Below are 14,112 nucleotides of genomic sequence, written 5' to 3'. Positions count from 1 at the left end.
ATAGTATGGGGAATGGTGTATAGTGTAATGTGTAAGGTGTATGAAGAAAAGGTGTAACGTGTATGGTGTAATGCATGGTACAATGTGTATGGTGTAATGGTGTAATGGTGTATGGTGTTATTGGGAAGTTTTCACCATCCAAGGACTGTAATTAGTTTAGGTCAAGGGTTTCACACAGAAAGAAGAAGAATCTAATGCAGTCATTTCCTCAAAATTGTCAAATCAATGCATCAGTAATTGCTACGATCTCGATACAGAATCCTATCCTAAAAACTAGAATGATTTATATAATATACGTAAGTTTCCATTATAGATTCAAAATATCCTGTTGTAAACATTGAATCAAACCGGTATGTGGTGACATACGGAAGTTCACTCACCGTCAACTGTTTAGTTCGTTCATCTGAACAGGATCCCGTAAATGAGATATATTGGAAGTACAATAATAAGGGAATCATAACAAAGATTTCAGAAAAGATGGACGGGATATCAGGAAGTTCCATTAGAACGCCATCACTCACCATTTTGAAAGTGACATCGTCTGAATCTGGAACCTACACCTGTTACGCTAGAAATGATATTGGAACAGGACAAAGTCGACCAATAAATGTTATTGTTACTGGAGGTAAAACAAGGGTATACTTATTTGGTGCTTAACGTTATGACCTAGCATGTTATTTTTGTACTTTTCCGTTGTTTCCTTTCGTTTCGTTTTGTTGTTTTCTGTGTACATTTTGGTTTGTTATGTATTCCTATTAGTTCAGTTGTGGTTTTCAATATTTTTTCCTTTATGTTTTCAATATCAAAACATACATTCAAACATTTTAACACTATCATATCTCATTCGGATGTTAAAATCGTACCAGTTGTCATACATTTTAGTAAGGATTGGTCCATCTGGGGAAATATTGACGCTCAGGTCTTGTTTGTATTATCCTCAATTTCAAGTGAACCAGGATATATGAGATGTACATAATGACGTAAATGTGATAGGACATCATCAATATAATATATAAAAGTGAAATGAGGAATTTCGCAAGGTGCTTTTAAGAAGATTCTAAATAAATCCTGCTTCATACGAGTACAATGAAGAAATTAGGAATGCACAATGAGACACAATTAAACCGAACTTTCGGTTGAAATATATCAATCCTACAAACTCAACCAATATATATTGTCTTATCAAAAAGTCAGATATTTTGATATTAGCATCTTCAGTGTTTTTTCTGATAGAATTAATCTGGTTTCTTTTAAAAAAACAAGAATAATTATACCCCCCTCCCCCCCCCCCAAAAAAAAAGAAAAGCTACGTTTGCTATTTGTATAGAAACAGCGCTGTTTAATGATTTTATGAAGTCAACCAATTGAACATGGGGAATAGCAGTGTATTGTGTATTGAAATCAAATATTAGTATTTATTGTATCTGTTTGTTTATCACATTGGTGATAATGTTTATTTTTAAGAAACACGTACCACACTCTTCAAATAATAGAGAGAAAAACTGATTTAAAAGAAAAAAGAGTTCATTTTGTTGCATGCGTTTCTCTCTGTAATTTCTGCCCATGTGTTTATTTGGTTGAACATGTAATATTCCACAATTTAATTGCAGATGTACCAACTGTTTATGTTAAAGATACTAGGTATTCAATAAAGTACGGGGAAAACGTAACAATTGCCTGCAATATAACTTCTAACCCACCTATCACAAATGTTTACTGGGAGAGAGAATTTAATGGTACGAAAAATGTGATTAATAGTTGGACTGCTGGAGTGCAAGGAGTTTCATTAGATGCACCATCGCTGACTATAGTAAAAACCACTACATCAAATAACGGATCTTACAGATGTATAGCTTCCAATGATGTCGGAATGGGATACAGCGAAGCCACAAATTTAGAAGTCATCGGTGGTAAGGTTTTATCAAAAATTATTAATATGATATGTTGAGATGTCTGATTTTACAATAACAATATTTTTTCTACTTATGGTTATTCAATGTTCTGTCTATAATTTTGGCCATACAAAGTATTCAGAAATTATAAATGTGCTAAATTATTGACAACCATTTATGAACTATCAACCGTCTAGACACTATTTTCTGTATTTTAGAGCTGCCATATATTAGTATCACAGCGGATTTGCTACAAGTGAAGTATGGTGAAAAAGTACACATATCATGCGTTGTGAACGCAGTACCACCTGCAACCGAAATTTACTGGGAGAAAGAATTAAATGGTATCAAATATGTAATAAATACTGGGACTACTGGAACTGATGGTATAACTGTTACAAATCCATCACTAATATTAATCCACGCAACAGATTCGGATGCAGGACTTTACAAATGTTTTGCAGTCAATGAATTTGGAATGGGCTATAGTTCAGCAAGTAAACTCAATGTTATAGGAGGTAATATTGTTTTTCAACTTGTATAAACAAGGCTTCTGCATTTAACTTCAAATTTATGGTGCTTGTTTGTTTTAACCAGTACTGCAATGTAATTTATTAGTTATGCATGGAACAATGCATGTAAAATAATGTTCCTTCATCCAAGCATATCTTGGATGTGCAGGATGAAGGTCATTCTTAGAATATGAGCATGAGGCTCGAAAGTAATGAATTAGCTTAACTTCTCTATGAGGGGTATAGCTTACATGTAATATCTCTGTATAAAGAAACAAACTATAACCACCAGACCATAGCTGGCCAGTGACCTTGATCCTAGTATATAAGCACCTGTTCCATAATAACTTGTCATAATTTAAAGCACGTTTGTGTCGACCAAATATAAAACCCATTGGAAAAGGGTGGGTCTGACTGATAATCCCTAGGGTGGGAATTAATTACTTTCGAGCCTCAGGATCATATTCTAAGAATGACCTTCATCCTGCACATCCAAGATATGCTTGGATGAAGGAACATTCTTATTCATATTTCGCCTTCGGTCTCAAGTAATGAATTAGCTTGTTTAAAGTGTAGACACAAACTAAAAACAATTTTTATAAATGCCAACATTTAATAAAGCATAGAAATCACAAGATAATCCAGTAACTACAACTGAAGAAAAGTGTTTTAGTACTGATATTATTCACTTTCCCTTTTATAGAACTTATAAAAAGTTTTACCATATGTCCAGACTAAGCTGTTGCCATAATGTCTTTAATAGAACATCCTGAAGCTCAATGCACTTATGAAGAGGTTTCTCTAAAAGAGTAAACCTTAAAACCTCGGCTAAAATTAGAACTCACTCTAACTATCTAAACTTTACGAAAAGACTTACTAGATGAATTCTTTCACATATTTTGTACACAAAACATGATAAATCATTGTCTTAACAACACAAAGTTTTGGTTTATCAAAACCCTTGATCACCTCATTAGGTAGACTAACTAACAGATCTAGTATTTTTCAAAAACTCATGTATATGAAAATATAAAGTGCCATGTCTCTAAATGAAAAACATAGAATGTAAATCTACAGCTGATAAAGATTGTACTTTGGCAGTTGTAGTCAAGGCAAATAAAGACACAAGTATAAAAGACAGTCTTCAATGTTAAATCCTCTAATGAATATAAAGAACTTAAAAAGATAACACTAAATTCATCTCCACAGTGAAAGACTATCTAACTCTTCAATTGCAGATTCAGGTTTCAGCAACCTTTCACATATGCATGTAGCAAACAAACAAATTTAGAAACATCTACTTCTTAAAGGATCAAGTCTGTTTCAACATAAAACAAGTAAAATTCACATTAAAAATGCTGAATATGAAAAACTTGTGTTTTACAAAAAATTTCAATAATCAATAACATCCTTTTTAGATGGTGATAAGGAATTGGTTCTCTTTGAACACACCAAATAATGAAATTTCTCAAAAAATATTGATATTGCTTGATCATAGATGCATGGTCTCCAAGATGAAGTGTAAATATATTTTACAAATGATTCTCAAATCTCCTGTTTATATTAAAGTGATTTCTGAATATAATACACACGTTTTTACCCTACCGCACAATCAACCCTTCAGGTGTTGGTTCACTTATATTTTTTACAATACACAGTTAAATCAAATCTCTTCCTGACGGAAAGGCATTCTTCAGTATGTAACATTGTTACTAACTTTTATGTTTAGCAGTTTAACTGGCATATAAATTAAAATTGGTCTTAGCGAAGAAAACCAACTCTGAGCAGACCAAAAGGAATAATCAAAAGAGCCTTCTGAACTTTATCACTAATAATTTTCTTTATAATTATCCCCAATAATGAAAAAGATGGGAAAATATAAGGTCTTAAATCTGACCATGAAAAGTACAAACATCTCTGAAAGGAGCTTGTTGGTCAAAAGACAACGAATCAATTATCTACAGATTTGAAAATGAAAACGTGATAACAGCAAAACAAATATATCTTCTTTCAATTGCCATCCTGTTTTGATAAGCATCAAAATTTTCTTACCAGGAATATAAAGAGCTGTGATAAAAATGTTCTTTCTTGAACACCAAGCCCAAATAATGAAATATTTGTAGTAAGCATGTTTAAAGTGACAAAGAGGTTATTACTCCTATTGCATAATAAATGCTACTGAAATTGTATTTTCTGATTGTATAACTCTCTGTGACTAAACATTTCTCTCCAAAAGAAAAATATAGCCAACAATTCTAAGAAATCTATATGAAATGAGCGCATGTTCTTAAAGAAGCTCCATCTACCAACAGAAAAATTTTCTTCAAATTTGGATCCCAAATCCTTCTAATGAGGCATCTGGTCCAATCCAAAAACTTATTTGGATGGGTCTAAAAATCAATTCTTAATTTCTGATTTAAATTGTAAAAAAATTTTCACCTATAGATTGATGATAATAAACACTGTAACAACTATACAGTGTTTCAACATTATTTCTCGCCATGTTTCTGCAACATTCCCACATATACTGCATTAAAAGCATGTGCCACAAGACAATACAACCATCTAAATTCTGATCCATAATAAAAGAATCATCAATGTATAAACTATAGCATGTATATACTTCAAGTGACATTATTTCATAAAAATACATAAAACCTTAGTAAAAACTCTTGATGCAGAAGCCAATCCAAAACAAAGAACATAAATATCATATCAATGTCCTTTCCACATGAATCAGGAAATTGTGATATAATCATATATAAAGGCAACAGTAGTATACATAAATGATACTTAAATATGCATCTGTGAGATCTATAGATGTTAGCTCTCTCTCTATATATATAGATAATCATCCCTAAGAATTACATCTAAACAAAAGATAAATGGTCCTGCTCCAAATGCTGATTAGCCAAAAGCTAAGGCCTTGAAGACCCATCTTTCTTAGGAACTAAGAAAATATAGGAAATAAACTGATTTTCCAATGATCGATCAACCTCTTAAATAGCTCCCTTAGCTATCAATTTTTGGACTTCTGAAATTATTTCATCCTTATGAAAGGTGACATATATTTTATTCAAATATGTGGTACATCATTAAAAATAATTTTATAACCATTTCTTATTAAATCTAATATCAATAGATCATTAGTAACATTTTCCAAATCATAATATTTAAGTTATCTACTGTATATAGCAACTGGTTGAGAAAAGTGACCTCTTTGAGATTCTCTGTTGTATTTTGGGAAACCTCTCCCTCTCAATGAAGGGAATTGCCTACTAGTATACGCCCTGTTGACCAACAGAGCCTCCGCAGTTAAAAGACTGATATTGCCTTTCCCATAACAGCTGGGAGTAAAATAGTTGCTAGACCTGGAACCTCTTCCAAGGAATCTAGAATTTGCTTTAGAATCTTTGTATAACCAAGTTTGCTTCATGCAATCATAACTAAAAACGTAATAAATCAACTATCACATCAGAATTACAAATAAGTTTTATCATCTAGATATTTCTGAGCATCTCCTATGCGTTTAACCAGAAACCCATGGTCAAACAAACAAATAGAATTTTACAATAAAATCCTCAACAATAGGGGTGATGATCAACCCCTTAATAAAGTATCTCTGGGTTTTCTGCATCTTTGAAACCACAAAGTGGGCCTGTCTAGGCAGTGCCATTTCAATCTTGTTATTTATCCTAGACACATTAGGATTCTCACAGTTCTCAGGGTGATAGTATTACTCCTCTATGAACTTAGTATTTTCCTGATTTGATATTTACTGACATGGTAGTATTATTAACAGTCACAGAAAGTCCAGAAGAAAACTTAGAAACAGTTTTCTGCCTTTTTAAACAATTTTGGGATTTTCCAAGCAAAATCATGATTAAATCATGATGACAAACAGGATGAGATAATAGACCATTTATCTCACTAAGAGAAGCCTTAAAGGCTTCTGAAAACCTTAATGCAGGATCAAAAGACGTATCAAATTCAGCTCCGGCTGGATTATCATCAGCCATGGCACAAACTCCAAAAGGAGGTACATGAACAGTATCATTACAGTAGTTCAGATCAAAATTTAGAACTAAATCTTCATTAAAGTAAGCCTCTAATGGCAAAATTCGAATAAAGCAGCAGGTTTCTCTGCAAACTCTGCTTGAGTTGAAGGCAGAGAAACTGTCTCAAACCGCATGATTCATACATGTTTTTTACTACATTAATGATAATGAGTCAATGCATCAATATGTATACATGCCTATCTTAAATCTCAACAGCACTATCTTGAGAAAAATTCACAAACCAAGGAGATTTTGAAGCTATACAAGTAGCACTAGATTTTAAAAACTTACTTTTGGCTCGTTCTGTTGCTTTGTCAATTATTTCCAATTGCAATGCCATTATGATCTTTTATAAAACTACTAGGTTTTATAACTGTTTAAGAAGAGGATTTATTCAAAATACCTCTTGTTTTCCTATTAAATTTATCATCTTTAATTTCTAAAACAACTCAGAGGTGATGAAAATCATAGCCATCACCCTTGTAAGTGTAAACATCATTCTAAACATCTTGCAAAAGCAATACATTTGCATAATCAAATTCAGCCATTGTAATAGAATAATGTGTACCTGTGCAGGTAAAACACGTGTAAATTCTGAAGAGTACTCACGACCTTCATGTGAATAGAAATACTTTTAAATATCTACCTGTTTAACAAACAGGAGTATGAATTAAGTAACAAATGTGCTGTACATCGTACTAAGGCAAAAACTTAATGAATATATAAAATTGTCATACATCGTAGACAATAAATTTTTTAATTAATTTCCATCGACACTTGTCATACATCGTAGACAAGAAATTTTTAAATTCATTTCCATCAACACTTGTCATACATCGTAGACAATTGAGGAATTATTATTTCTAATTAACAAAATAACATTAGAACTTATCGTACATCGTAGACAAGTTAAATGTAACTTTAGTAACTTTCCCCTAAATCTTAGATACAAATAAAATAACTAAAAAGAATTCAAGTGAAGTGTTCACTTCACACCCTCTAGAAAAATACTGACAAGTTATTATGGACAGGTGCTTATATACTAGGGTCAAGGTCACTGGCCAGCTATGGTCTGGTGGTTATAGTTTGTTTCTTTAAACAGAGATATTACATGTAAGCTCCACCCCTCATAGAGAAGTTAAGCTAATTCATTACTTGAGACCGAAGGCGAAATATGAATAAGAATGTATCAACAGTAGAGTCATCTCAGTTTTCCATAATAGTAGACGAACGTTGAAAAATGTCCTAACATACAATCGGAAAATCAATTCAATAAATCTAACGATTAGTTTTACTGGCTTCGCATATTTGCAATTGAGTAAATGATATTCATGTTCATGGCACATAAACAAAAGGTATCGGTAAAAAAAATAAAGATTAAGGTATAATTCAACTTTAATTAAATGTTATACGAACTGTAAACGAACAACGTTGTATTTCTCTTCATTGTTGCAGGTCTTCCTGATGTTGATGTGCCATCTATGACGCACCTAACAGGCATTGGTTATACAATAACACTCACTTGTTCTATTAGAAATGCCTTTCCAGCAATTTCAAGGGTGTACTGGGAGAGATATATACATGGCTCAATAACACGACTTTCATCTGATTCGATCGGAATCATGGGAGTCACTGTTGACAATCCATCGCTTATCATTCCAATGGCAATGGAATCGATGACTGGTGAATATACATGTTTTGCCGTTAACTCTGTCGGTACCGGTAGAAGCTTCCCAGCAAAATTGGCAGGTGGGACAATTCTTTTTTTAAACTTTCATGTTTTGAAATTATCAATATTTTATTTTTTGTGTTTTCTTGTCACAACTTGTTTAAGATACACATACGTAGGACAAACGTCAGGGTTATATGTATTGACGTGCATTGTTTGTAATGGACTGTACAATACAATATCATAGATCAGGTTGTAAAATTCGGGACGAATACTTTATATGGTGTTACTGGTAAACAAACATTGTTATGCCAATAAAAATTGTGTTGAAACAGAACTTTAACAATTCAAGTGAAGACGTGTCCAATACCAATCAAAGCAACATTCTACAAATGTTTTGTTGAAATTGAATTTTAAGAATGATTTCCTCAATTTTTACGAGGAAGATATTGTCTTAAATGAAAGATCTTCATTTGATCTTTTTTTCTGTACATTGTTCTGTATCAAAGTATAAAACCTTACATATCTATATAGTGTTCTAGAATAATAATCAGTGATAATCAAACAGTTAACAAAAAGTGCCAAAAAATGTAACTGTATTTGATACGTTACACAAAAGAAAAAGCATGTTATTCTATGGTTTACATTTTGTACCAAAACAGGCATATACAAGCTGTTATCAAATAGTCCGTGTCTATGTATGGTTTTGTTTATATTTTTTAGCAGTTCAGTTTTTGCTGTTGTTCGGTTGCTTTCCTCGCGTAGTTGATGTTTTTTTTTCTCGGTTTTAATATGTGACCCCGATTCATTTTAGTTCAATCGTTTAAGTTTCACTTCGTGAATTTTACAGACGCCATCACGAGTTGGTTGACCGTTATGGAATAACCGTTTCACAAATGATATCGGATATGTTCCTTACGTCGTAACTACAATCCCCCTCCCTTTCATGAACATGATGAATGTGACCTACCTAGTTAGACTATTTTACCGGATTTGTAATCACATAAGCAACATGACGGGTGCCACATCTGGAGCAGGATCCGCTTACCCTTCCCGAGCACCCCAGATCACCCCTAGTTTTTAGGTAGGGTTCATGTTGTTAATTTTTTATTTTTCTATGTTGTGTCTTGTGTACTATTGTTTGTGCGTTTGTCCTTTTCATTTTTAGCCATGGCGTTGTCAGTTTATTTTCGATTTATGAGTTTGACTGTCCCTGTGGTATCTGTCGTCCCTCATTTTTGTTTATCCTATATCGGTACACTACTGTTTTCGTTATGTATTATAATTAAAAGGTATAGTCAGTACAAATAAATTAGACAAGTGTACGATAGGTCGATGGACGGCCTGCATCGAATATGACATAAATTATATCCGGACCATCATGTGTAATAATATCAAATCTCAGAAATGTTGAGCTGACTGTTTGATCACAAAGAATCTTCACTTTGGGAAAATTATTTTAAATTAATACAGATATGTAATTTTTTATATACGATTTTCACAGAATAATGTATAGAAAAAATTAGATCTCAACAAGTTAAGATAGTAAAGTGAAAACATATAGTAAAGGTGAACCTTCTATAGAAAATGGTATAAGTGAGTTCTGCTGGGTTTGATTCATGGACATGACTACTATTTTTTTAGTCATAGAAGTATCTATGTAGAAAACAGTAAAAGCAAATAAGGTGACATTATTTACAGAAGTTTAAAGTTAAAAATTTGATTAGAAAAAGACAAAGAACACGAACAACTTAACAAACAAAACCTTAATCACATTTACTGTAAACGGATGAAAACCAGTTTAGTTTAGTTTAAACATATTTATTTAAAGTGGATTGGGAAACAAGTTTTGCAGCTTATATACATCCCTTTCCGCTTTGCGGGTGCGAGTACTACCTTGTAGTGGCATTAGCCTACTCTTTTTCGAAATCTACAAGCGTGTCTTTAACGTGCAAGAGCTTTGGCTCTCTCTTAACACTGGTCAGCCATTTATCGTCCCCTTCCGACGGACTATAATCGTTTCCTCAAGACCATACTCGAAGATGGTGTCAAGGGAGAGCCGAAAATTGAGTTCCTGAAATTATCATCCCGAACGGGTAACAACAGTTTACGTGTGTATTAGTATGCATGCATGTAACCTTATGTATAAACCATAATTATGTGTATCTCTATCAAAATATCAGTAAACATCCACATCATTAGATAAATATTGCATTGTTCCTTGTGTCAATAAGATATTCATTTTTTTCGAGATTAAACATGTTAAATATATGTTTCTTTTTATCACCTAATGCCAGATTCATCACAGTAAACATTATCCATGAAAAACCAATTGGTATTGTTTGAAGAGCTTATTCCTTTCAATATATCATTTAGTATCTTATACGATCGCGACTTACTTGATTTGATATTGTTTTCCTAATATTTTCAACTATTTTTAGTTAAGGCAGGTGTTACACCAGAAATTAACTCTGATGATTCGGATGATGACACAGACTACAGTATGTATTTTATCAAGAGATATTATTTGTATACTGCGTTTTTGTGTAAAATTTATCTTTTTATTCATAAATGTCATCATTTATAAGTTTGAAACACTCAGTCCTGTTTTTTCAGTTTGCTGAGTTCATATCATATGTCAAATTAATAAAAATAAATGTGCACGGTCAAAAAAATAATTTTTGTTGCAATGTTGTCCTCTTGTTTCATATTGTCTGTAATCTTTGGAATGTAATGTTGAGTAAAAGTGTACACTTTACCATCATCAGTCTATTCATTGGTGATTTTTATTTCATTCTTGACAATGTCATCTATAATGTCTATTACTAGCATATACATTTTTATCACTTTTTTATAATGTTCAATTTGAAACCGATAGTTGATAGTTTTATATCGATGTAATTATTTATTTCACAGCGGATACAGTAGTTAATGGAATAATAGGTGCGGTGAGTGCTGTAGCAGCGGTTGGATCACTAGTCATTGCTTGCTGGGCTTACAAGCGCTCTAAGAAGCAGGGTCAGTGTACAATTAATTTTATTTTATACAGTGTCGTTTTGAACTGCTTTTGATTAAAAAAAAATATGATAAAATCATTCTTATTAAGAAAAAAAAGGATATCGAGTATACGTCCATGACGCAAAATACTAACACTTACAGCTAAACACACAACAACTAAAAAAACATCGCTAATGTTCTAATTTGAATAATAATTTTGACACGAATAATACTTTTTTCCTCGCAGATTTAACCCAAAACATTATCGTATTTCAATGTTTTTATTTTTTTTTTGTTAACAGTTTGATGGAGATATATTTTGTCGAATTTCAAAGCACCATTTTACACAAAAAATCCACGGTATTAGTTTACTTCCTCTAAACTCTTCTTCTGAGCTAGGATCTGTCGAAAAACAAATGAACACATAGTTATAGAGTCCACATTGCTGTTGTGTTCCTCGCCTTATTGACTTCTACTTTACTAATTTGAATGTGTATAGGTGCTTCCACGAAAAATATTGCTCTTAGGGTTCTTAATGCCTCGCATAATAAGTCATCATTTTAATTATGACTGCTCTGGTCAATGATGTTAGTAACATCTAAACATTTTGATTTATCATGTACCGTAGCTTTACAGATTCTTACACTATGTTTGATCTGCATCTCATCTAGAATGTCTTACTAAAGAAATATTCAGGCATGTTTTTTATTTAGCCAATTTTTAGATTGATCCTCTGCGGTCAATTCAGTACTGTTCTGACAATTATCTTCAGTCAATGCAGTACTATTCGGTAGTTGTGAAGTCAATTGTGAATGCTGTGGATGAATACACGTAAAATAATATTGAATAGATGAAAAACGACTAAACATATCTTTATTGACCACAAACAACTTGTCAAAACAAATGTTAATTTTCTATAATTGATAAATCTGAATACTGAAGAAAGAATGAAAATTATATTTAAATGTTTATAGTTGGAATGAATGACATTGAGACAATTCTTCCCAAGATAATAGTACATAGATTGAAAAATATTGCTCACTGTACGGCCCATACCGGATAGTCAGTTATACACGTGATAAAAGGTCCTGAAATTACAAATGATAGTTCAAACGAGGAAACTAACGGCCTAATTCATATGGTAAATAATGAACGAAAACAAATATTTAACACAGCAAAAATCCAAAACCACTAGATAACACTCCTGACATGAGACTGGCATATATATATTCAGAATGTGGCGGGTAAACAAATTAACGGGATCCCTACTATCCCTTTAGTCTTTTAAGAGATGGTTTAATGAAAATTGACTGTTAATACAAATAATGAGATGTGGTGTGATGAGCAACGAGACAACTATCCACCGAGGTGAAGATAAAGTGGATGATAGCAATTATAATCAACCATACGGCTTCCAACAATGAGATGAACCTATACCGTATAATTGATGTAAGCCCAAACATGGAAATTATAATACAACCGATTATGAATACAAACCCCAATATGTACAACAAGACAAATTACGGAAAGCAAATATGACGGAACACTTATATTCATCTTGTTTTTTTGGCTTAACAGAAGATCAAAAGGGAAACAAATACAAAACTTCGTCAAATGACAGCAGAAACACAAGGTATGTACAAGTTCTTGTTTCTTCGTAGATTCAAATCAAATATGCCAAGCCTTGCACGTCATTTATAATAAAATATGTTTTCTTTTCTACTAATTCTACGCAAAGTAGGTTTCTCAAGTTTTTTACTTTGTAAAAGATAATAACCAACCATGTCAAAATGAGCATTTTTTCTGTGGAAAAACGTATAACTTTCTGTTATTAGCATGGCATTTAAAGATTCAAAAAAGTGTTTTCATTAGTATTTATCATGTTAAACATTTAAAAAAAAAATCGTTCCTGATTTTGAAATACAACAGCGTGCTTTTCTGAAACTTTTTCCGATTTAACTCCAACTGAACCGATTCGAGCATTATCACGATTATGGTCTATGTTGTAAATATATAACATTTTACGTTTTAGAAAAATATTAACTAGTAAAAACGCGTCTTATCTTGACACATTATCCGTTACTTTAAATGACTATATTTTAACCTTAATTTGTTTAAATAACACTGATAGTATCATAAATAATATTTTACGAATAGACAGTACATAGTCACAAAATAATTAGATCACAATACATTAAAAGACAACAATTGCTTATGTCAAACACGGATAAAATTTCCCGTCTGTCTTAATTAGATATTGTACCTCACAATAAAATCAGCTTAATTAGTTGGTGTTCATATCTACAAACAGAGGGTTTTAGGTAGGGATTTTGAATCTGTTCAAACAAATAAGGAAAAGATTATGATAAGTAAAATTAAGTTATGAGCGTAAGTTATTTTTTCGGATTTTTGTTTGTTGAAAATTCAATACACATTTATACAGTTCAGTCATTATGCCTGCAGTCAAAAATTGTATACGTACAATTCAGTCTCATGTTAATGTGTACAGGAAAACAAATAATAAAAATACTGAACCAATCTTAATTATATTCAACATAATTGGGTGAATTATTTCTCTGTTTCAGTAACAAGAACACTGCAAGAACTGGGAATGGTATGGAGACTTATGCATAGAATTGTTCTGATAGAGGAAAATACTATAAATAAGTTTGAGCACATTTATTCCGAGTACTAAGATCGGTTTTAATATCGTTTCTAGTACTTTCTGCGGCAAACATTACCATGTAGTGATGTGACGAGAAATATCGAATCGTATATATACATATTTATCTTAATTACATCCATCTTCATTTTGTTCGCTACATCAGTTATTGAATTGATTAATGCAGACGTTGTATCGGTTGTATTTGAAAATAAAAAAATAACATATAACTGTTAAGAATAGTTATCAAAGGTACCAGGATTATAATTTAGTACGCCAGACGCGCGTTTTGTCTACATAAAACTCTTCAGTGACGCTCATA

The 14,112-nt window shown here is 32.2% G+C and overlaps 1 protein-coding gene across 1 annotated transcript; it reads left to right on the top strand.

The window, feature by feature from the left end:
* Positions 1-127: 127 nt before the first annotated feature.
* LOC143058143 (cell adhesion molecule CEACAM5-like) lies at positions 128-10,755 on the top strand. Its single transcript, XM_076231604.1, has 6 exons — positions 128-625; positions 1,611-1,910; positions 2,111-2,410; positions 7,918-8,211; positions 10,573-10,632; positions 10,748-10,755. Exons 1-6 carry the CDS (start codon positions 478-480, stop codon positions 10,753-10,755), a joined length of 1,110 nt encoding a protein of 369 aa, XP_076087719.1. The 5' UTR covers positions 128-477.
* The last annotated feature ends 3,357 nt before the right edge of the window (positions 10,756-14,112 follow it).

Source organism: Mytilus galloprovincialis, chromosome 14, assembly GCF_965363235.1.
Source record: "Mytilus galloprovincialis chromosome 14, xbMytGall1.hap1.1, whole genome shotgun sequence".
Classification (NCBI taxonomy): Eukaryota; Metazoa; Mollusca; class Bivalvia; order Mytilida; family Mytilidae; genus Mytilus; species Mytilus galloprovincialis.
The sequence above is the reverse complement of the archived record's forward strand: the minus strand, read 5'-3'. Positions and strand labels throughout refer to the sequence as shown.